We start from the raw sequence: 26,155 nt of genomic DNA, 5'->3' as shown, positions 1-26,155 counted from the left end.
CAAATGAATGGAGACTAAAGACACATGAAAACTAAACGCAAGGTGTAATCCTAGACCAAAAACATAATTGCTACAAAGAACAGTAGGTCTCTACCACAGATAACAGTATTGCATCAATACTGAATGTTCTGAATTTGAAAACTGTATTGTGGCTGTATGTAAGGGAGTCTCTTTGTTCTCAGTAGGTACATACTTAAATATTTAGTAAAAGAGTATGAAATCTGCAACTAACTCTCATAGTTTGGGGGGAAAATGTATATGTACACACAAAAACATATATGCACAGAGGAAAAAAGTAAAAGCAAATGTGGCAGAATGTTAACTCGTAAATTTGGGTAAAAGGCTTATGCTAGTTCTTTGTACTATTTTTGCAACTTTTCTTTAAGTTTGAAATTACTTCAAAATAAAAAGTAAAAAATATTTTTAAATTAATTTTAAATTACATGTCCCTACAACTCTTCTCAAAGCATGAGGTATCACTGTTTTATACTGTATACCACTTAAGTTTCAAAAGGGCAAAAAAGATGACAACAAATCATAAAAGTTTTAACTTATTTATTTGAAACTTAGTTGATTATTCTGTAGAAGAAGGTATGTCGTGACCAAACTCTGTTGTTTCCTTTTTTTCTGGACACACAGCAAAACTACATTTCCCAGCCTCTAGTGCTGTTATGGATGGTGTATGAGTTCTGGCCAGAGGACTGTGACCTCAATTATCTTCCCATGTGATTCTCCAGGTTCTCTCCTCCTTTGTCTCCTGACCCAATATGGAGGATCCAGCAGAGGACTCCAGGCTTAGATGGAGGGTAGAAAGGAGCCTAGGTCCCTAAATGACTGTGGAGGACAGAGCCCCTACCACTGACCTACAATGGATTGTGATATGCACAAGAAAGGAATCTTTATTGTGTGAAGCCACTGAGACTTGAGGATTATCTCATACAGCGGGTTAGCCTACCTAACTAATAAAGTTACCTAACTTATAAAACAGATTAACAGAAAAGTGACACTCCAGGAAAATGTACCAAGTAGGATGTCATGTATTTGCTTTCAGAATATACTTTAGAATAGCAGTTCTCAAAGTGTGGCTAAGGGACCCTTAGTTTTCAAAGGGTGGTTTGGGACCCTTGAGGGTCTCTAAGTCCCTTTCAGGGGCTCTGTGAAGTCCAAACTATTTTCAGAAAAATACTAAGATGTTATTTATCTTTTTAACCCACATTCTTTCACAAGTATACAGTGGAATTTTCCAGCAGTGACGTATATCACAGGAGACTAAATATAGAAGCAGATATCAGACTACACCTACACTGTCTTCTATTTAGTCAGACACTAAAGAGATTTGCAACAGTGTAAAACAATGGCACTCTTCACTAAATTTTTTTTGCTTTGGAAAATATAGATCTATTTTATGCTATAGTTATTTAGAGTTATTTATACTAACATGTAATGGGGTTATTATTTCTACATAATAAATATCTTTTATATTACTCATTTTAATTTCTAATATGGTTAACTACTGACAGATACAATCCACATAAACTAAAGCTCTCTGGAGTCTTCAATAAATTTTAAGAGTATAAAGGGGTCCTGAGACCGAAGAATTTGAGAACTGCTGTTCTACAACAAGAAAGCATGAGTATATCTAAGAGTCACAACATTTTAAATAAATAAACTCATATTGTCAAAATATATGAGCTATGATAGTGAGGGTCCCTACTTGACCCTTATTAATTTAAGAGCACAGTGTCTATGACATGGTAGGTACATAATATATAATTGTTAAATTAATAAATTGTATGATGATGATGATATCCACATTTAAGAGTGTTGTGATAACTGAGATAATGCATATATGTTTTTGTATGTTATCAGTGTTCACAATTATTCACTAACCTCATTCCTTCTATGTAGGAGGTTTACACATCCCTGCCCCATTGACAAGCTTGGCCGTAAAACTTGCATTGGCCAATGAATGTAAGTAAAATGACATATGGCCGCACATATCTGAAGAGAAGGTTTAAATTCGGTTGAGTGGTTCTGCTCATACTCTTGCTCTTTATGCCCTTGTCTCATGAACAGAATGTCCCAGATAAGGAGTATCTGTTTAAATTCTGGAATGAGATGACACAGAATCAATATATATTTGATCTATAGTTAAAGCAGAGCTACATTTTACCTGTAGCTCTCGGGTAATGTGAGATAAAAATAGATGAAATTGTTCCATGCCACTTTAGCAAAACTGGAGTAGAGTATGCAATGAGCCTAACATTCTGTGCATGTTCAATACATCTGTTATTATTAGCTACAAAAGCACTAAAGAACTGTGGCTTGGTCCTTGAGAGACTACGCAAAGCAGAGCCTACCTTGATTAACTAAGAAAGTTTATAAAGTACCATTGAGATAACATAAGGATTTCAGGAAAATAAAGTATATGAACTAGGACAAGAGTGGCACCAAAGCAGATCTGATTTTAATAAAAAATTTTGTCTGCTATTTATTCCTGAATGCCACTAGAGGGGCTCAGAAATATCTGTACAGGTTATTAGTAAGTGTCAAGTATCCACACTCAAATTGCAGTGCAGTGAGTGTATCAGTTCATTTGCCTGCCCTGCCCACACTTCTTAGGGAATCTGTTCCAGCTTACACCTCTGAAGCCAAAACCAAAGATGGAGTAAACTAGCTCAAAGCTAATGCTAAGCCAAGGACAAATCCTAACTAGTCTTTTAAATCTTTGAACTGGAAGATACACAGAATGAACCTGGTAAGATAGTGATGGGTATTGGAGTTATAGTGTCATGGAGGGATGTACTGGCAGCCATGTTTGCCCGCATGCACAATGACAAGCAATTAGAGAAAGCAGATCTGTAGGATGAAACAGAGAAAGCAGACTTACACAGAATGATAGGAGAGTAACTGCCAGAAAAGAGAAGCTGCTGACAACTGTCAGCTCTCTAGAGTCCTGAATCAACTTCTGCAGTTGAGTTCTCTAAGATCTCTTCATATTCTTCCAATACTTATCTTTTTACTTGACATACTTTAAATAGATTTTGGTCCCTATCAACCAAACAATCCTTAAAAGAAGTAGTTGTTTTGTTTTGTTTTACCTCACTAATCTTCACCCAAACAAAGGATTTAACTTATTTCTGGTCGTTGTTATAGGACAGGGGTGATGGTGGGGAGTAGAAATCTGGACTATGGTAACAGAATTAACTTTCTAAAACTGAGAGTCCAAAGCACTTGCAGAAATAACTTCACTTTGAAAAAGTGTCAGAAACCGTTATCACAAATCATGCTACATTTTCACCTCTTTCCAGCTCAAGCACTAAAAATCAGCAAAGATATCAAGAAAAGATACTGTAGAGTCAGGAGTCCCAGTTTTTAGTCTTGGCTTTGCTTGTAAGAAACTGTGTTTCTTAAGGAATGTCATTTTCCTTTTCTGGGTCTCAGGATTTTTTCCTACAAAAATAGTGAGTTGGATAAGATATGTAAATTCCCTATAATAATAAGAGCACTGAGCTGCTAAAACGTTTTAAAATTTATTCTAATACATCAATTTATAAAATATAGTGAATTTGTGCTTTTATTATAAATCACTATGTTTATGGTATATCAATAATCACATATGGCTTTAAATAATGCTGAAATATTTTATATTCCAAGTTACAAATCAATGGCATTTAACCTTAAAGAATGGTGATAACTATGTATAGAAACAGAACAGCTGTTTCTACTTACCGCTAACAAATGCAACCAACCTCCAACTATACTGAGAATTTCAGATCACTCTCATTGTTTCAAAAAATTTATTGTAATAACTTTCAAAGTACAAAATGTAAATCACAATAAAAAAGGGTAGACTACTTGGTTTTAATTAAAGTTATTTGGGAGTTCTATTATGGACTTATAATCAGTTTTCATCTGAGAGCCAAGTGCAGTGTTCCTTAGATTTAATCCAGTTTCCCTCCCTCCCTCCTTCCTGCTCAGTAGAATTGCTAGATCATATGTTAGATCAATTCTTAGTTTTCTGAGGAACCTCCATACTGTTTTCCATAGTGGCTGTATCAATTTGCAGTCCTACCAGCAGGTGTATGAGGGTTCCTTTTTCTTCGCATCCTCTCCAACACTTGTTGTTACTTGTCCTGTTGTTAGAATACCTGTTAGCTATTCTAACAGGTGTGAGATGGTATCCCATTGTGATTTTATTTGCATTTCCCTAATAGCTGAATATTGAGCATCCTTTCATGTTTGTTGGCCATTTGTATGTCTTCTTGGGAGAAGTGACTGTTCAGGTCCTTTGCCCATTTTTTAATTGAAATTTTTTTGGTTATTAAGCTGTATGAGTTCTTTGTATATTTTGGATATTAGGTGCTTATCAGAGGCATTGCTTGTAAATATATTTTCCCATTTAGATGGTTGTCTCTTTACATTGTCGACGGGTTTTTTTTGCTATGCAGAAGCTTTTTAGTTTGATATAGTCCCACTTATTTTAGCTTTTACTTCCCTTGCTTTTGAGGTCAAATTCATAAAATCCTCTTTAAGTCCAAGATCCTTGAGTTTAGTTCCTATGTTTTATTCTATGCATTTTATTGTTTCAGGTCTTATATTCAGGACCTTAATCCATTTTGAGTTAATTATGGTGTGTGGTGATAGACAACAGTCTAGTTTCATTCTTTTGCAGGTGGCTTTCCAGTTTTCCCAGCACCATTTATTGAAGAGGCTTTCCTTTCTCCATTGTATGTTTTTGTATGTATTTGCACACATAAACATGGGTTTATTTCTGGAATTTTGATTCTGTTCCATTGGTTTGTGTGTCTGTTTTTCGGCCAACACCATGCCGTTTTAATTACTGTCACTTTGTAGTATAATTTGAAGTCGGGCAGAGTGATGCCTCCAGCCCATTTCTTTTTTCTCAGGATGGCTTTGGCAATTTGGGGTCTTCTGTGCTTCTATACAGATCTGATGACTTGTTGTTCTATTTCTTTAAAAAATGTTGATGAGATTTTGATGGGGATTGCATTAAATCTGTATAATGCTTTAGGTAATATGGTCATATTAACTATGTTGATTCTTCCAATCCAAGAACACAGAATATCTTTCCATTTCTTTGTATATTCTTCAATTTCTTTTAATAGGGTCTTAAAGCTTTCATCATATAGGTCCTCCATGTTTCATTAGATTTGTCCCTAGATATTTTATTCTTTTTGCTGCAATTACAAAAGGAATCGTTTTTTCAACTTCTTTTTCTGACATTTCATTATTAGAGTATAGGAATGCTACAGATTTTTGAATGTTGATTTTGTATCTGTATTTTACTGTATTTGCTTATTGTTTCTAGTAGTGTTCTTGTGGAGTCTTTAGGGTTTTAAATATAATCATGTCATCCGCAAATAGTAACTATTTGACTTCTTTGTTTCCTATTTGGATACCTTTTGTATCTTTCTCTTGCCTGATTGCACTCACTAGAATCTCCTATGTTATACTGAATAGCAGCGGCAATAGTGGACAGCCTTGCCTTATTCCTGATCTTAGAGGGAAAGTTTTTAGTTTTTCACCATTAAGTATAATGTTGGCTGAGGGTTTGTCATATATGGATTTTAAGGTACTTTCCTTCTATACTGAATTTGTTAAGTGTTTTGATCATAAATGGGTGCTGTATCTTGAAGGTTTTTTTCTGCATCTATTGATATGATTCTTATTTTTTAATGTATGTGTTGTATCACATTAATTGATTTGTGTATGTTAAACCATCCCTGTACCCTTGGGATGAAGCCCACTTGATCGTAGTATATAATCCTTTTAATACGCTGCTGTATTCGGTTCGCTAGTATCTTATTTACGATTTTTGCATCTGCATTCATGACAGATATTGGTATGTAGTTTTTTTTGTGTTACCTTTACAAGGTTTTCATAACAGGGTGATAATGGCCTTATAAAATGAGCTAGGAAGTATTACCTCCTCTTCGATTTTTGGAAGAGTTTGAGAAAAATAGCTATTAAATCTCTGAAAGTTTGGTAGACTTCACTGGTGAAGCCATCTGGTCCTGGACTTTTCTTTTTGGTAGGTTTTTGATTCAATTTCCATACTGCTGATTGGTCTATTTAGATTTTCCAGTTCTTCTTGATTCAGTCTAGGAAGGTTGTATCTTTCTAAGTACTGGTCCATTTCTTCTAGGTGATTAAATTTGGTGTTATGTACTTTTTCATAGTATTCTTGTATGATGCTTTGTATTTCCGCAGTGTGTCATAATTTTTCCTCTTTCATCCCTGATTTTATTTGTGTCCTTTCTCTTTTTTCTTGAGTGAGTCTAGCAAGTGGTTTATCAATTTTATTAACCTTCTCAAAGAACCAGCTCTTTGTTGCATGTATTTTTTCTATTATTTTTGTTTTCAATTTCATTTAATTCTGCTCTAATTTTGATTATTTCTTTCCTACTGCTGACTTTAGGCTTCATTTGTTCTTCCTTTTCTGGTTTTTAAAGATGAAGCATTAGGTTGTTTATTTGGGCTCATTCTTGTTTTTCGAGATAGGCTTTCCACTTTTGCCATGTCCCAAAAGTTTTGATATGTTGTAATATCATTATCATTCATTTCTATGTATCTCTTGATCTTTTTATCTCTTCACTGACCCAGTCATTCTTTAGTAGCATGATGTTTAATTTCCATGTATTTGTGGTTCCTCAGTATCTTTACCTTTTTTTATTTTAAAGTCTATTTTATCTGATATTAGTACCACTACTCCCGCTTTTCTTTGAATGGCATTTGCTTGAAATATTATATTCCACCCTTTCACTCTGAGTCAATATTTGTCTTTGGAGCTGAGATGTATCTCCTGGAGGTAGCATGAGGTTGGGTTTTGTTTTTTAATCCAATCTGCAACTCTGTGCCTTTATATTGGTGAGCTGTCCATTTACATTTAGGGTGATTATTGAAATATGAAGTTTCCCTATAGCCATTTTATCTTTTGCTTTCTGGTAGCTCGGTGTTTCCATTGCTTACTTGTCCTTGTGTTTCTGTTTTTTTATTTTGGTTCAGTTTTGTGGATTTTCCCTCTAGTCCTTCTTGTTTTGCATTACATGCTTCAGTTCTGAATCTTTGGCGTATGGTTACCATTACAAATATGCAGAGGATATTTGTGTGTATACATACATACATACACATACACATACAGACATATATGTATGTGTATGTGTATGTATATGTAATGGTCCATTCTCTTTTGCGTGTGCCTTATCTCCATTTCCCTTTGCGAATTTGGATCTTTGAATCCTCTCCTTTTCTGTTATTGTTGTCTCAATTTGTACCTATGTATGCTGAACGTTTATTACTATCTTGCAATAGCAAATCTCTTCTCATTGTTTAAGCTTATAATGCCCTGTTCTTAATAAGGGTTGCACTATTCTGCTTCTGCCTGCCTGCTAGTCAGTCGTCTTACTCATAGATAAGTATTTTTGTCATTTTGTTTTAGGTGAGCTGACCCCTTTTAGTATTTCCTGTAGTGCAGGCCTCATAGTGGAGAATTCCCTCAATTTCTGTATGTCTGGAAAGGTCTTTATTTCTCCTTCTTATCTAAAGGAGAGCTTAGCTGGATACATTATTCTTGGATGGTACTTCCTTTCATTTAATAGTCTGAATGTTTGATTCCACTCCTTTCTCATTTGTAAGGTTTTTGCTGAGAAGTCTGATAATCTAATGTGTTTCCTTTCTAGGTTACCATCTTCTTTTCCCTGGCTGTCCTGAGAATTCTTTCTTCATTATTGATTTTTGATAATTTTAATGTAATGTGTCTTGGAGAAGGCATTTTGGGGTTGAGATAACTGGGTGTTCTGTTGATTTCTTGAATTCCAAGCTCCAGTTCATTCCTTAGATTTGGAAATTTCTTGTCAACTATTTGCCTGAAAATGCTTTCTAATCCCTGTTCCTTTCCCCTCTCTTTGAGCATGTCCATTTTTTCTTATGTTTCCATTCCTTATGGTATCAGCTAGCTCTCGTATTTCTATTCCATTATTTTTCAAACTTTGGTTTCTTGCTTCTTCTGATTTATTTCTAGATTTCTGTTTTCGATATCACTGATCCTTTCCTCCATTTGGTTGACTCTATTTCCCAAGCTTGCTATTTCATTCTTCATCTCTTTTAGTGTGTTCTTCATCTCTAGTTCTATTTGGTTCTTTTTAAAGATTTCGATCTCCTTGCTAAAAAATTCTGCTCATCTAGTTGTTTTTTCAATTCCTGGAATTGTTGGTATGAATTATTTTGGATCTCACTGAGTTTTTTCAGAAGTATCATCCTGAATTCTCTGTCATTTAAGTCGCATATTTCTATGTCTTTAAGCTTATTTTCTGGAGATTTTTTCTCTTTGTTTCTGAGATGCCTTATCACCTTGGTTGTTCATGGTGTCTAATGGACTATTTTTCCACATTGGCATTCATGGAAGTGTATTCTGCTTTTTAATTTTTTTCCAGAAAGATTTATATGAAGATTATATGAAGGTCTCTTTTAAACTTGTTGCTAGAGAGGCATTTTTCTTTTAGTTTCCAGTAGGTGGCGTCTAAGCCTCTTGGGTCCCTGCTTTATATAAAGTCTTAATAATGCCTTTTTTTTCTTATAAATATCAAACACGCTCACTACCCTCAGTCTCAGTCCTTCTCAGAGTTATTAACAGTTTCAGTAGCATTTGCTCAGATTCCTTTGGGTCTCCATGGTGTTAGGTCTTAGAAGATATGAGGGGAGGTGCCCTCTGGTTTAGAGGATGGGGGTTGCGGCTCAGCCTCGCATTTTGCAACCACGACTGGTAATAATCAGCCGTTGCTTCTCTGCCGTCCCACGGTCCTGACCTGTGGTAGCTCTTATTCTCAGGTCCCTTACTCAGACATTCCTGAGTGCAGGTTAGGTGTTTCTTGTTGAGTTTTGGATGTTCAGCTTATTATTGTTTCAAGGGGAGAGATCTGGGGACATCGCTCACCCTGCCATGCTTCTGACATCACTCCTCGTCCAGTCTTGAAAACATTTACTTGCATATATTCCTTTCCACCTATTCTATTTGAGAAAATTAAAGAGAATTTATTTTTCTTTACCTAATTCTCCTGCCTTTCCTCATTCTTTGAAATAGTTACCATCCTGTCAGCAGAGGTGTGGCCAAGAGAAGTGCACTTTATACTTGGCAGGGCAAATAAAAGGTTAAATGAAGCCCCAGTCATTAGTTTTCTAAGAAATAAGGGTAGAGAAAAGAAAATCTGGAAACTTCTCTAATCCTGTTCACCTGCTTCTTAGTCAGTCTTGTTTCTTGTCCTATCTTTTTAAATCAAAGAACCACTCTGACAGTATGTCAACATATTTCAGTACAATACAATATAATGAGCATTTTTGAGGGCTCACCATGCACATGGAACTCTAATAAATGCTCTGGGGATCACAATGATGAACAATACATACTTCTCCAAGTAATCATGTACATAAGAATGAGTCTTATTGCAACTGGAGGACATAAGGAGAATTCATGAGGGTATGTAGTTGAGTTTGACCTTAAAGAATGATCAATGTTTCAAAAGACAAAGAGATGGAATTAGGTTGAAACCTTAAGCCAAAGGCTTAAGAGTTTGTAAGGTGTTGAGCTACCAGGATGTCTATGACAAGGAGGAGTTGCATGAGAATCATGGAGAAAGAGGTGTCTGAGATCCCATCCAGAAAAGCCCATGGTGCCTAGTGACCAGCAACTTTGTGGTGCATTTGGATGAAGACACTTGGGCTGCACCAAATCTGATGGTTTTCTCCATTAACCTAGGCTGCCTAAGACCAAAATATAAATCTTAAAATTCAAATATTGATTGTTTCAAAAGTAAAAGCAGATGGTAGGATTCCCGGCAACAGAAAATTTAAATAGTTAAAATCTGCAATGCCAGCTTTATTCGACTACGCATTACTACCCAGTTTTAAAAAGAGGGTTGAATCAAATCAGTTCATTTCAACTTTTCGAGGGAGCAATGGCATCCTCTTTCATATAAAACATATAAACATTTTCATCTCAAATGCATGTAAAATTGAAAAAAGGGAGGATGAACTGTTCTGTTTGAAGTACAAAAAGTCACTCAGGACTGTATAAATACCAATGGATTAGATAATTTTAAATGTTCTTTCCAGCTAGCTCCAAAATTCCATTTCTATGAACGGAAATTCTAAATGTGAATATCACCATGTTACCAATTTTAAATCACCCATAGCTTCACTCCTTCCCACAAAGAAACCACACAACAAACTGAAACTGACTTAAAGGAGTCTACAATGCAAAGAATTAGAAATTGCTAAAAGGAGGAAATGAACATTTACTGATAATGTGCCATGTGTCGGCTACTATGTTAGGTCTCTATGAAAACCTAAATTCCACTTAACTCTCCTGCTGCCTACTGTAGCATCTGGGCAATGTCTTTTACAAATGGAGCTTAGAAATTCAAAGGTCAGTGATACCTCATTGGGATCCAAATGCACTGGCCCCTGGAAATCTCATGGCTTAGTGAGGGTAAAGAGTTGGTTGTGGAGATAAACAATAAACCTATTATGTGATAAATGTCATAATAGACTTATGTATAAGTACTATTATAAGATATACTTGTGATTTACTAGATTTCATCCCACAAAAGTCATTTCTATGAGATCAAATAAAGAAATTAAAATATCTGTACACCCAAATAAGAACTCTTAGAGTTTATGGGAAAAAATTACAAATTTCAGGAATGCTAGAGATACCAGCCCTCCCCATAGAGGGCTTCCCCTTGTATTTATTACTGGACAACTTAAATGACTGCATAAAGTTCCATGATATATTTTAATTGCCAACTACGAATTTTTCCTTCATATTAAATAGTCCTATAGTGCTCTATTAATGAAAATGTCCTAATTATAAATTTTATATTGGGGACTATATAAGTCCTATAACATACATACTATATTCTATTTTTAGATGTTTAAAATTATTTTTATTTTGAATAATTAAAATAATTAACTGCCAGAATAAAAACAAAATACAGTGAGAGAGAAGGAGAACTAAACTAGAGGAAACATTTCTTCTGACAATAAAAAGTGAGTTACATATCATGGCATCAAAAAAAAAAAAAAAAAAATCCTCCCAACCTTGCCATAGCAAAGGAGAAGGAGCATTTGGAAGATCTGTAATTTTCTGTGAGTCATCTTCAATCATCCCTGTTAGGAAAAAAATGGACGGTGGAAAACAACAAAGTCCTGTTTCTTATACTCTAAATCATTGGAAGTCTACCTGCTTTATTTATTTTTCCCAGGTCTTGTTTCTTCAGTAAAATGGCCTGGTCACCTTTCACTACTGAGACTCTGATGCCAATAGTTCCTACAGTTGTCTTTTAAATAAATTGCTAGCATCCATATCCAAATATGGGAGTCATTTCTCTTTTCCTATTTATGTTGATTACTTCCTTCCAGATAGAGAACCTGCATGAGCCAAAAGTGAAGCAAGCTCCCAAGGAAAAGCTGCTTTTCCACCTCTCTTAAGGGATGAGTACCATGAACATTTCACAAGGAAAAGAGACAAGCTCAACTTGTCTCAAAATGTTCAGAAGAACAATTTAAAAATTAAATATCCCTGAACTCTTATTTATATTTAGAGATGTAAAAATTATAAATTAATATTTACTATATAGTTCTTTTCCTTTATATAATTTAATCCTCATAATTACCAAATAGGTATAAATGTCATCCCCATTGTACAGATGAGGCTGTGACACACAAAGAATTCTAGAACTTTCCCTGGGTCATCAAGCTAACACATGGCAGAGCCAGCGACTCCCAGGATTATAATTCAAGCCATCACAGGACCCTGACTTGTGCCCTGATGATGAATATGGCAATTATTTAACTAAACAGTACTTAAAAAATTTATGGTCTTTTATTATAATTTTACAGAGTAAGAACACTTCCAAATATTTCCATATGTGTAATTTTTTTTTGCTAGTATTTTATTTTAGCTTTCAACATGTATCTAGGTTATCTAAAGAGTATTTTTAAAATAATTTAGAAAAGAAAAATAAGCCAAACTAAGAACAAGGAAGAAAAGATTTCTCCAAAAACATTTATTTAGTAGACAAAGAATATGGCATCTGATTTATATACCTACCACATGTCAACTAAAACTTCCACAGAAAACCTATTTTAAGGCATGCAAATTTAATATATTATGAAAGTCAGTATGCAAAGCATTTTAAAGTGCTTTTTACTAATGCATGTAACAAAATATACTGATTATGCAAGTACATTTAATTGGATATAATTAAAATAATGAGATTTAAATACTGATGATTTTAAAAAGAAAAAATAGAAGTTGGAATTAGCCATGAGATGCATTCAAAATGCTAATGAAACCTGCAATGTTGTTTCTAGTTTAGTATACAATACTTCTACTTTGAAAAAGTGCAACTGCTGGCCACTTTGGCTTAGTTCTAAACATATAGTTTAAAAAGGTATTCACTCAGTGACATAAATGATTTCATTAGATAATATAATACTTTACATGTAGATAACAACTTTTTTACAAATAACTTAAGAGCCACATAACAACCACTATTTTCTCTAAAGGAAGGCATCAAAATGACTAAAAAGAAAGTAAATTTTCCACAGGAAGAATTGTGCTTGGTTATATGGACACAATCTCAAAACCTCTCACCAATGTCATTTTGACCTGAAGGTATCAAATTTAGATATTTTCTCAACTCTGATAGCTTCAAAATGGCTGAAGGAGACAAATAACACATGAAAGAACAAGTCTACAGCTGTTCATATTCATTTTCCTTGATTTAAGATTTCAAAGGAGTTTACTGTCTCTAATGTCACTAAAGAAGAGATCGTAGAAGCAAAATTCAATAGGGTAGAAACCTGAAACTTCTATTAAATTTTACTTCTGGCCTCTGTCTAGCTCACTAGTAACAATATAGAAAAGGTGATGTAAGAATAACCTTGACTAAATTACCTTGACACTAAAGCTTAGTTTTGTAGAATGGGTATGTTTCAATTTTCCATTTTACATAAATAGTAAAAAAAAAAAAAGCTCTCAGATCCACATGGACCTAAACCTCCTAAAATGTCTTAGAAAAATATCCAGTATGACCAATTAACTCTGGTAATTAAAATAAAAGTAAAAAGGTCACATTACCATTTACTAAAGAGGCAACTGAGACAGAATTTAAGTGTCTGGCCCAAAGGCATACAACTAAGGACAGAGCAAAAGGATGAAATAAAAGCTGTGGAATGAGCATCATAAATAGATTGAATTCTAGGTTAAAATCATTAAACTCTATTCGTGCTTCAAATTTAGACTGTCACAAAGGATCAGTTAAAATATATAAGGACTAGGGATGCTTTTAGGAGTCTCTCTTTTTTTAAGAATTCACCTTATTAGATTTCAAATGCAAGTAGTACTCCAAATAGTTAAGGGCTCAAAATGTGAAATCTTCTGGTAATAATATGCCATAGGCTCTGTAGTCTAAGAATCCGGACCTCTCCAAATACACATGATGCGCACCACCAGCTTTCATAGTGTTTTCATCCCCTATATTGAAAAAGCACTGATTGAGCTGAGTGAAAAGAGGAAAAATGTCAATTCTCTAAAGGCATTAACATTACAAAATCTCTTGCAGAATTCATCCAGATAAGGACAAAATCAGGAAAAAGGAATTAATGAAAATCAGCAATATTCAGTAAACTAAATACAATTCCTGTCAAAAATTATAATAGTCCAAAGTGATCTAGTGTGATTAGCAGCATCAGATATAGTGAAATGGATTTCTATTTCAAGATGCAGTTGGTTCTTTTCCAAGAGCTTTGGTTCACAGTGTTTCTCCCGTGTACCAGATGTCTGCCCCCAGGCTCCGAAACACCTAACTACCCACACAGGGGAGCTGCTGGCTTCCCACAGCCATGATGATGCAGTACAGATGAGACCACAAAATAAAAGAATTCTTTAAAATCTGTTGTTTATCGAATCACTTAACCTGAGGTCAAACAATGAGACACAGGTACACTAAAATGAAAACTGCAACTAATACTAAGACATAAGCAAGTCATAACGCAGGGTTTATTTGTAAAAAGCAAGGGAGGGGATTTTCTTTTGTGTGTTGACACCGAAAGAAATATGAGAGAATTCCATTACTGTATTGTTAGAAATACTATATGTTAGTACAGTAAATATTCCTTTTGCTCTACATGCAAAATTTAATGTGTCTGGATAACTGCTGGTCAGGTTATAAAGTTCTGAAGGCATCTTACCCATAGGTGCAGGGTTCAGAATGATATAATTTTTAGATGTTAAAAAAAAGGCCTAGGTATAGATCAAAATAATAAATACAGAAGAAGTAAAGTTATTTCTTAGATCTGATTTTTCAAAAAGAAGTATGAGTGTTGTCACATTTGAGATGTAAAATACTAAAACAAAAAGATTTGGGTAAAAATCTTCCTGTAACTCTCAAATCTTTATCTCTCGAGAGGGTAAAGACAGAAACAGGAACATCTCAGAAAGAAAGACTTTTCCTTCATGGAACTATAATGGTAACACTTTTATGGGAAGCCCCTAAGAAAGGTGCAGAAGGCTTAGCACTTTCATCTTGTACCAAGATTCAAATCAAATATCCCCACTATATATGTATCTATGTGTAGTTAGATAGAAAAATAACAATATTTACAAGTATGGCCACATGGCATGGTGGTGCAGAGCACAGGTTCTAGATTTAGACCACAAGTTTGAATCCTGGCTCTAAGAGTTAGCAGGACTGCAATCACTGGCAAATTCCTTAACCTTTCTGGACTTCAGTTTCCTCAATGGTAAAACAGGCAATAATTATGATTATCATACTTGTTTCAAGGATTAATTGAGCTAAAACAAAGTGTTTAGATCAATGTCGGTATACAGTAAGTGCTTAGTAAATGTTAGCATTATACTTTATGTTAATTTTCTCATTGAATTCTTATGACACACCTGTAAGACAGGTATTACCATTCTCATCCCATATGTGAGGTGAGTTAGGTAATTTTGCCCAAAGTGCCACAGAGGTAAAAACAGGATTTGACACTGGATCTGTCCAGTTCTAAGCCTATGCACTTACTTCTACGTTATACTTGACATGTTCCCCATAGATCTTGCTCTTATGTCATCAAAACATTTATCAAGATGTATTTATTGATCTTTCACCCCAGGGTAAATTATATGAGAACAGAGGCTATGTCTTGTTTATTCATTTCAGTTCATTAGTCTACTCCTGCCCATTCATCTGGATCTCAGAGCTTTTGTGCCTGGCATTGTTAGGTGCTGGGATACTATGCTGGGTAGACAGAAAGGGTTCCTGTCCTCGTGGAAGTCAAAGTCTACCCCAAAAGACAGGTGATCAAGTAAATATATAATTATAAACTGGTATCGTTGTAATGAAGGAAAAGAGCACATTATAAAAGAGCATCTGAAACTCATTTAGTTGAGGGAAATCAAAGAAGGCCTCTCTGAAGAAGGGACACAAGCTACGATGAGAAAGCTGAGTAGGAGTTGGTAAGGCAAAGAAATGGGGGTATAAACCACTTGTGCATAGAAACCTAGGAAGAGACCTTACCTGGTATGTGAGGAAAGGAAAGACTATATGGCTGGAAAGGAGCCAGTGTGGCTGACAAATGGTGAGCACAGGGCAGAATGGTATGAGAAGAGATGGGAGAGGTGAGAGACCAGAGCGCATAGGAGAATCAAGGATTTGGGAGTTTACCTTCGTTTGGTACAATGGTAATTTCAGTTGCTTTTTTTAGAAAGATCACTCTAGCTGCAATGTGGAGGCTAGATCAGAAAAGGACAAGAAAGAATCTGGTAAGTCCACTGGGAGGCTCTAAGGAAAATGTGATGTTGGTGGTTTGGGACTAAGACAGTAGCAATGATGGTAAGAAGTGTACGGATTCAAGGTATATTGACTCAAGGTATATTGACTCTTCCATTCCTAATAATAATAGGAATTCAATAATTTGTTGACTTCCTGAATGAGTGATTCTTTAGTCAGCTGTTATTGGTTCCAAGGCACCCACTAACCCACAGATATATGATCTCCCTCTGAGCAGTATAACCATCCAATGGATATGAGAGACACAGGAAGATGTTGAAGAAAGTATTATTAAATTCATAAACCAGCTGGCAGACTCCACTTAGGAAAACCTCTTGATGTGTGAACATATCTTTGGAAAATAAAATGCCTTTTCCACTCTGACAATGGAAAATTTCAGAAGCCAGATATCTTTCTGTGTGACTTTTCAAGCTTGTGAGAGAAATGTAATATTTCAAATAGCCTGAAGTTATGCTGTTAGATACATAGTAAAACACTAAGAGTAGTGAAAGAAAGCCGTTTTATTTAAGAAAAAGGAAAAAGAGCCATAGTTAGAAAGACAACCTATATTTGTTATTCTACTTTCTTCCTTGTAAAAACACGGTCTCTATTATTACTTCCTAAAACAGCAAAATATTTTAATTATCTATTAGCAATAAATTCAAATGCAGAGTTAATATATTTTCTTATAATCTGATAAATCCACATGTCAGGACAGAGAATGTCTTTTGTCTATAAAATATAATTTTGACTTTTTGTCTAAAGATATTTATCTTGCTAAAACTATAAAACTAAAACCATTTGGAAAATCCAAATGTTTGTCCATGTGGATATGAGAACAAGAGAAGCTATGATTACAGTTAACTGAATTCAAAATCTAACCATTAATTCCATCACTCCTGAAAATACTTTCCCATCCTTAGATAGGCCAACAGCATCAATAGCAGGGTAACAAAGGAGTAGTCAGGCTTACTTGTAACAGCTGCTCTCTTGCTAAGATTAAGTTAAACCTAAGATATCTATCAATTTCTCAGTAATTAAAGCTTTAATTATCATTAAATTAGTTAAAACAGTATATTGCTTAGGCTAGAGTGAAAAACTCAGTGTCTGGGGACACAAATAAAGCTTAATTTTGCATAGAAAAAGAATGCTCATCAGCAAAAGGTTCAGCCAAGCGTCTTACACAGCTTTGATCAAAAGGCAACCCACTGGCACCCCCATCACTGCTTCTGAAGAATCTCAAGGTATAAGTGGTAGAGATCAGGAGACTAAGAGAGGCTGAACTGGATTTCTATGTAAGGAACTTAACAAGCTTAAAAATAAAATATAATTCGCCTTCCTCCATTTGGTAGGAAACCATTTCCCTTACATTGAAAATAAAGTTTTATATAGTACTCTCTGTACATTTGAATGTCTTTAGAGTCTTGAAAATGCATTTTCTGCAGAACCAGAAAAAGATACACGACAGCATCAAATAATATTTTGGTCCTATTACTATAAGGACTATTTTAAAGAATCTTGGTGACCAAGGCTGCCAATAATAGGAAATCTTAGAAGTTTGCTGAGGTTTAAAGTTGAACAAAACAAAGGTATAAATTGTTCCCTTTATGCTTTATTGCTCAAGAAAACAAGATAGTACATTATTAAAATTTATGTTTTACCAACATATGTACAAATTGTTAATATTCTAGTTCAAATACACAGATAAATGAATAAATTTAAATAATATAACAAATTTATGTTATTTCCATTTTATGAATGAAGCTCTTCCTTTCTTTTAGTTTATATCATTGTAACTAGTACAAAATTACTTTCATTGATAGGGAGTCATTTATGTCAGCAGGGAAAATAAGAACATAAGCTTAACCCTGCCTGGACAGCTATTAATTACAAAGAAAAATTAGAAAATAGCATACCTTAATGTAATGTTGTAGCGAAAGTATATATATTTGTTAATTAAATCTTAAACAATATTCAATTCTATATGAGTGTAAAAATCAAATGTCTCCATTCTCAGAATCATCTCAGACAACAAATAGTATAACTGAGTAAAAGTTGTATATTCTCATTATTGCTAATCAATCTGTTCATTTAAAACAAATATATTCTAAGCCATCTATATAAACAGAAAGGACCAATATTTCTAAACTAAACAACATTAAAATGAGGTATTTCAACCAATTTTAAACCAAATATAGTTTTGAATAGCAGATAGTACAAAACATAACATCACCCCTCATTTGAACCAATATCTCAAAGTTTTGGATTATTTATTTCTTTAAGCTATGGGCTGTTTACTGCAAAATTCACAACCCTTTGATATTTTCTTAAACAGATGAAATTTGCTTCCTTCCTGTAGACTACAGTGATATCTAAGAAATACGATTCAATTAGTTTAATTACTTCATGTCAAATTGGTAAGTCATTGCTCTTTAATGCAAAAACTGCCACTCATAATTAATAATGTTCATATTGCTTCAATTGATCAAACGTATAATTCACATAAACCATTGAAAGAAGTTCTATATATCTTACAGCAATTCGGTGGAGAAGTCTTGTCCCAGGGGTACGTAAATCTGAAGTACAAGAAACCTCTGGATCAGTCCAACTAGAATGAGAGGGGGAAAATATGCACTCATATGTCCAAACCATTTATATGTGCATATAAAAAAAGACAATCACATACCATTGACAAGCTGTTAGCATTTCAAAAATATACAGAACTGTAATAGCACTACCATGAGTTATAACCTCATTATAAAAGCAAAAAATTGATGAAAATCAAATCAAACTCTAACAATAAATGTTGCCTTTTAAAATCCCATCTGTGGGCTTGGTAAAATTTTTATAAAAATTTAAAAAAATTTTTATTTACTATTTTTATTAGGTTGTGAGAAAACGTACACATAGAACTGCATTCAATAGAGACACATAAAATTGAACTACTGATTCCCATCAAGGAGGCCATAAAAGCATGTGGCAATTCTTTTTATTCACTGACAGTTTTAACTATACTAAACAACTTAATAAAAAAAACTCAACAGATCAAGAAAAACAATTCTAATTATAACAACTACAACTGAAGGTTTCATGAGCCATATCTAGTTTATATGGTTTTAAGTACGGTGTCCACATTGAGACGGATGGAGGAACATATTTTCATTTATACTACCTTTTGCTAATTTAACACACTTTCAATTAAGTTAATGCTCACATATTAAGAACTAATAATTTTTATTCTCCATCACCAGTTTCATCTGGATTAAAAATATTTGGAGAAAAACCAATCCCTATGGCACTTTTGATAGGTGAAGTCTACAAATGCTTCAAAAATAGATTTTGTATTACTTCTTCAGACCCATTTACTTAATCCCTTTCCTCCAAGGTTTTAGAATTTTGCTTGATCTCTCAATTATGATGTTCTTAATAGATGTTTTAGTATCATTTCCTCCCAAAACATGCTTTTTTCAGAAACTTTTTTCCTGACATAGGACTTTGGGTAGGAAATAGAGATGTCCTGATTTATCTATGAACCTCTCCTATAATTATAATAGTATAAGCCAACACATGGATAAAAGAAAGCAACTGGTCTAAAATGCATGTTATTTTCTATTTATTCCAACTTAGCAAGTTTAATAAATTTAAGTATTTTAAAGTAATAATACATGTTTGAATAGTCTACATGAAGACCTTCTGATTTATAATTTCTTTGGTAAACTTTCACAACATTCTTGAATGAGTTAAACAGCTCCTATATTATACCTGAAATTTAGATTCTAAACAATAAACATATTTGATCAAATATGCTTAATATTTTTAAATAAAACATACAAGAATAACTTTTGCTTGAAGCACTAAGCTTATAAACTGCTCCAGAGAGCAATATAATGAAAATAGAGAATAACAGGCTCTGACCTTAGAAAAGTCTCTAGGAATCAGATTCTACCACATTTATGGAAAAAGCCAGTGAGTCAATCAGGGTCTTGTACTACAAAACCAAAGTAAGGTACCAAAATGAGGCCAACTTAAATAAACCATTGCTAATCTCTCTCTTGCATCTTTCATTAATTGGTCCCATAGTATTTTTCCATTATACAATGACCTCTGTAAATAGAGCCGAGAGAGCACTAGGATAAATAAAATCAGTTTACAAAAGGTCCCTAATTTATGTCACAAATCTCACTGAATCAGTACTGTTCTGTTTGAACACAGAGAGCTACATATATAGGGCATTTTTGTATGAACATTTTTAGATATGAAAGACATTTGCCCTCAAAAAAGAAACCTTTATAATTTAACCTTCTCACATAAAGAAGCCCTGGTTTCCAAAAGGCTTCATTTCTAAGATTAAAAGAAGTATGACAATACCATATGGTGATAACTTGACAAAGAAAAAAGTACTTTAATAACTTTTGACATACACTGATCCTGTGTGTCAGAAAAGCTAAATAAACTCTATAGAAATATTTTTCCAGTGGCCTAGCCAATTTAAACTGACTCTTCATGTCTACATTATATTTAAAATCACTGTAAGTACTGCTGAATGTGGAACTACTGTAAATCAAAAAATGCCCACTGAATTCATAAAATTCATAAATGGTATTTTTACTGAAATATGCAGGTTTCTGCAGTTTTATAATCTGGTTTTTCTGCCTGAGACAAACTACCTTCATTTTTAAGGGGTCTGATCCTTTTTATTTTTTGAATATTTTAAAACACATTTAACTGGTAAAACACCATTAGATGTTTAAACAGTAGTTTTACAGTTATTTCATTACAGAAAATGATAGTTGTATACCCCACATACATTGTACAAGTGTTATATTTTCCAAAGAGTTGGGACTAGATCACAATATAGTCATCATTTACAAGTGTCCTGATAAATCATGACTGAAGTTATTTCCTGGTTCTTATTGCAGCCCTGGCACAAAGAGCACACTACAGTTCACCTTTTCCACCACAACACAGAAGACAGGAAATGGTTATGCCTTCATTATGGGTTATTCTAAATCCCTTGGGCAAAGGCCTTTTGGGCCCTTTGACTTCTCATGTGTAAACTGGCCTTTTGGGCCCTTTGACTTCTCATGTGTAAACTGGGTTCATAATTTAGATGTGCAACTCACAGGATTATTCATATAGATTAGAGTAAATCTATTATTCAATAAAGATTTACTGAGCATCTACTACATGCAAGATTCAGTGCTGAAGTTTTTATAGTGAGTAAGACAAACATGGTCTCTACTCTCTTGGACTTTATATTCTAGTTCCATGAAGAAGGCAGCCAGGGTGCTATGAAAGCAGATAATCTTACATCCTTGGAGGGAAGAGGATGACGAGTGAAGGTTTTCTTGAAGAAAAAACATTGGGATTCAGCTGGTAAGAATAGGCAAGGGTTAACTGAGCAAGGAAGATGGGGGTAGGAGAGAGGAACAAATTTTACAGGGAGAGGGAATACTCCATCATGTGGTGAAGAAGGCCATAGCAGATTAGGTGAATTTAAAGGCCTAAAGGGCAGGTAGGAGAGACAGAAGGGGAAAAGCAGCAGGAGGTAAGTCTGGCAAATAACTAGAAACTCAATCATCTGGGGCCTTGAAGGCCATGTAAAGACTATAGATTATCCTAAAATCAATGAGAAGCCACTCATATATTCATTAATTTATTCAACAAAAATTTACTGGGTGTCGACTATATGGCAGGCACTGTTCTAGGTGAACAAAATAGACTAAATTTCTGTGGTAATGGAACTTATTTTCTGGTGATGGTGAGAAAAACAATTTAAAAAAACATACATAATGAATAAATGGTGATATGAACTATTAGAAAAAGAAGAATATGGCAAAAGGGAACAAAAGTGTGGAAAGGATCTAAAGCACAGGTCGCCATGGGCCCTCGTTGAAAAGATGGCATTTTAGTAAAGGCCTGAAGGGGAGAATGTGAACCATGTAGCTGTTTGGGAAAAATGAGCTCTAGATAGAGGGTATAGCTTGTGCACAGATGCTAAGATGATACAGTACCAGACTGTGTTTAAAAACAGCAAGAAGAGCTGTATGATTGCAGCACAGTGAATAAAGGAAAGAGTAATAGAAGATAAGGTCAGAAAGTTAAGAGGGCATCAGATACTGCTGAGTCCTAGAGATCATTGGTTTTCACTCAGACAGCAATGGAGCATTTTCAGCAGAGTAGTGCCTTACATTTAAAAATATTGCTCTAGCCTCTAAATTGACAATGGGAGGCAAGTCAGAAACAGGGGAGCCAGTTAAAAGACTACTGCAACATTCCAAGCATGAGATATGGTGGCTTGGACCAGAGTGGTAGCAATGGAAGTGGTGAAAAGTAGTAGTCAGAATCTAATTTAAATATAGAACCAACAAGATCTTCTGATAGATAAAATAAAAAGAAAAATCACACTGATTTAAGAGTTTTTGATTTGAGCAATTGCAGACAAATTGCTAACAACTGAGATGGAGCTGTCTGCAGGAGGAGGAGGAATTTCTAGGCTAAAGCTGTCAAAGTTGAAATGTCAAGTAAGCAACTGAAAATACAAGTCTGGAGTTTGGGAGAGAAGTCTGAGTTGGACATATAAGCTAGAGTATGACAGAGATGGTATTTAAAGCCAAGAGACTAGAGCTGATAACCAAGGGAGTAAACATAGACAGAGGTCAAGAACGAAGTTGAACTGAGGAGAAGAGGAAGAACTATGAAAGGAAACTAAGAAGGAAAATCAGTGAAATAAAAAGAAATCTAGGAGTGTGGGCATCCTGGAAGATGAATGAATAAATATCAAGGAGGAGGGTGTTAACCTTGTGAAATGCTGATATGTTAAGCAAGATGAGGGCGGAGAACTGGCCACTGAATTCGGGAATACAGAGATGACTAGTGACTTTGACAATAGCACTATCAGTAGAGTGGTGAGGTCGAAGCTGAAGTGGGGGAAGGGGGAGACCTGGGGGTAACCTCGTAAAGATGACCTCATCCTCTAGAGCAGCTGAAACGTAGATCAACATAAGGCTTCAGGGATACTGATCCTGAGAGACATATAATTGGATTCAGATATCACAGACAGAGAAAAAATTGATTTCAAAGACAAGCCTCAAACAGAAAATCCCAAAGCATACCATCTAAACGATAGATGTTTACATGCAACAGAGCTGCTTTTCATACAAGCAACTCTGTATATCACGTTCCAGGCATGGATTTATTTATTTATCTGGCTAATGATTTACTCAAGTCTCACTATCAAGGCTAGCTGGTTATAATTAGAAATTATAACCTAAATTATTATAGTTTCTTAATGTGGCAAATTGAGCAAATTTATTAAAGACCAACTATATACAATACACTAAGTCAGGGGTACAATTGATGATGCAAGATTCCTGCATGAGAGAAGTGCACAATCTAATAATCAATATCACTTTCCTTTATTTGATAAGATGCTGAGTAAACAAACAAAAAAAAACCCTTTGACATATTTAGAGTTGCTCAAATGTAATTCAGAAATATTACTATTTAAAGTGATAAATTTAAATAAATTACTACTTAATTTCATTACTAAACTTTCTTCATAGGTATCTAATATACTAGAAAACACATATGGGGTACCTAATGTCAAGTTTGCATAAATAAAGTGGATGTTTATTCTTAAAATAGAAATATAAAATGGGAACTGGACTAACTTTAGAAATGTTATTTGAAAGCCAATTCTCTATTCAAGGCATGCCATTTAATTTAAATTTAACCAGAACAACTTCACATAGGTCATTTTATACATGCAAAAATAACTATAAAGTTCTGTTATCAAAAATTACAAATAATTAATCTTAAAGGCGTTAGTACCAGGTAGACTATACTAACTGTTTCATTTGTTACAGTGCTGCACATGCTACAGAGAGCTAGATTAATTTTTAATTACGGGGCATTGTACAAGAAATACATTAAAGGATTATTCTGTTTCTTCCAATTAAAACTATCATCTTTTCATTTAAAAAGCAAATATAAGACATTAATTTTTTTTTATTTCTTAAAAAAAAATCTTAGGTGAAAGTAGAAAAGGGGAGCTTGTCTTTAGTCAATGAGCCTTTGGTAGAGGAGAAATATATTTCAGAGAGAACTGAGAAAGGTTGCTAGAAGTGATTTGATTTTGTCAATGACATGATCATGTACTTAGATGCTGAAGACATTACATGGACTTACAGTCCAAGAAAAGAAAAAAAAAAAAGAATGCCAGTTTAGAAAAAATCATGATTCTGCAAATAAAATGTATCTATCTTACAAAGGCAATATCCTTAAAAAACATGAACCATGCATGTCTCCTGTAAGAAGAATAACCTACAGTTTCAGGCATGTTTCCCTGGGTCACCTTTGTTCACTTCATTTATAGATATACATTTTTGTGGAAATGAAAAAAACTCTTCTATTAAAAAAAAACCCAAAAACTAGGAACTATGAGGAAATCATGATTTTATAATTGTAGCAAATTAATAAAAAATTATTTTAACAATGATTATTCCTTTTCTTTGAGGTTCTGTTTTTCATTTTATTTTAGAAAGAAATACTGGCAGACCATTTTAAAATTAATCATCTTCCATCTATAATTTTTATGCCTTGGTTTATATCTCAGAAATCTAAAATATCCATGTAGTAGCTTGAAATGGTAGATAAAGCTCAGACCCTTTGGAAGTTTAGGAAATTGAATTAAAATGAGAAAATCAGGTACCAAGAACAGGCCTTTTTATAGTACCTGTTACTCAGGTAGTATTCAATAATTGTTCTCAGTGAAGAAATAAGTAAATAATGAACGTAAAAAATAACTAGCTATTTATATTTTGCTAAATTGCCTAAAATCTGTAGTTAAAGCATATGACAAAGTCGATAAAAAATATGATTAAAATTTTTGAAAAATTATATTTCTTAAATTATGTGGATTTACTCAAAGCCTTATTTGGTGGCAGAGCCTTGATATTTAACCCCAGTTCTGCCAATAACTGGGCTTTTGATCCTAAATTTAGATGATTTCTCAGGGTTCCTTTTGCTTTAAAATGGTGATCCTAATTGCTGAAGTAAATAAGAATTGAAATCTACTCTTTGGGCTTTTGTTAGAACATATATTAATATCTATGTTTATTAGATATTAATATTTCTAAAGGTATGTATGTTGATATGTCACTGAATAACACCTTCTTTAGTATTTTACATAATTTTTTCTCTAATTAATTTCATAAAAATTAATTTTATGAAATTTAGGAACTCCTAAATTAATTAATTTCATAAAATTTAGGAACCCCTGAGTTTACTTTAAAGCTCACTCTTAACTATCTGATTTCTTGATAAGGAAGCAATCTCAGTATGCTCATTTATAAAATAGCTCTTGTGAGGATTAAAGAATTAATAAATGTGAAATTCTGAGAAAGTCATAGGCACAAAGGAAGTGCTCAATAAATACCATTACTATTATAATTAATAGCTATTAAATAATTTTCTAAATCTTCATTAAAATACTGCTAGATTTCTAGTAAACAGTAAAGCAGAATATATATTTTTTAAAAAGTCTGGCATAAAGTTCCTTTCTAAATTAAAAAAAAAAAAAATCCTATCACTTCATGTCAACAATGCCAGTAAAAAGTCAAACTAAAGCCTGTGTATGAGACTTAAAAGTATAGTTTTAAGTATCAAATGTTAAGATTCAATATTAAAAATCTTACTTACGGATTTGTTTATTCTCCTTTGGTAACTGAATTTTGTTTGTTTGGCTGCTGCCTTCCAGGACAAACACAAAACTTTTAACTTCTTTATCAAACTCCTATAGAACAATAATGAAAACAGTGGTAAGTGAAGCATATTTTATTTGTCTCCTATTATAAAATTAGAGCTGCAAACCCACAGGAAAAAAGTCCCAGATTCAAATGACTTAAAAGGAGGCTCAGGCCTTGATGGTATTCTTAACCCTGAGACTTACTTGCTGGGAACTGGAATAAAGAACCCACGCTAAGGCACTTGGCAAATACTCTATAATGTCAAGACACTTCCTTCAAAGAGTAAGAAGTTCTCCAAGTCTAGGGATTCCCAAGTTACTAATTTACAGTTTTCAGAGTTTATTTCCCCTTCCTCTCCTTTAATCTATGTATTTCTGTCTAATATCATAGGCTGAACATCTCTCCCTCAATAGTACAATAAATCATCTAACCTAGGTTGTATTGGTTTGGAAATTCCTTGGTTTCTGGCCATGGCTCATACAGAATTAATCATTGCCTTTTACTGAATAGTGCTCTAACTTGAAGCTCTATATCATTTACTTAAAAACAGTA

General features: G+C 34.0%; 1 protein-coding gene across 5 annotated transcripts in view; it reads right to left on the bottom strand.

Moving 5' to 3' along the window:
• The window catches only part of CFAP20DC (CFAP20 domain containing), a 209,287-nt gene that overhangs the window by 178,483 nt on the left and 4,649 nt on the right, over positions 1-26,155 (bottom strand). For 4 of the 5 annotated variants that reach the window (XM_039858618.1, XM_039858613.1, XM_039858614.1 and 1 more), the window contains exons 3-4: positions 25,557-25,650; positions 18,390-18,462 (exon numbers count right to left, since the gene is read on the bottom strand). In XM_039858618.1, coding sequence (XP_039714552.1) covers positions 18,390-18,462; positions 25,557-25,650 — 167 coding nt within the window. Of the gene's footprint in view, positions 1-15,749; positions 15,794-18,389; positions 18,463-25,556; positions 25,651-26,155 lie in introns of those variants that run through there. The other variant, XM_039858617.1, reaches the window with a different exon arrangement.

The sequence above is a fragment of the Pteropus medius genome, unplaced genomic scaffold (genome assembly GCF_902729225.1).
Source record: "Pteropus medius unplaced genomic scaffold, Ma_sr-lr_union100, whole genome shotgun sequence".
NCBI classification, from domain to species: Eukaryota; Metazoa; Chordata; class Mammalia; order Chiroptera; family Pteropodidae; genus Pteropus; species Pteropus medius.
Note: the sequence above shows the minus strand (reverse complement) of the source record. Positions and strands in the feature narration are given on the sequence as shown.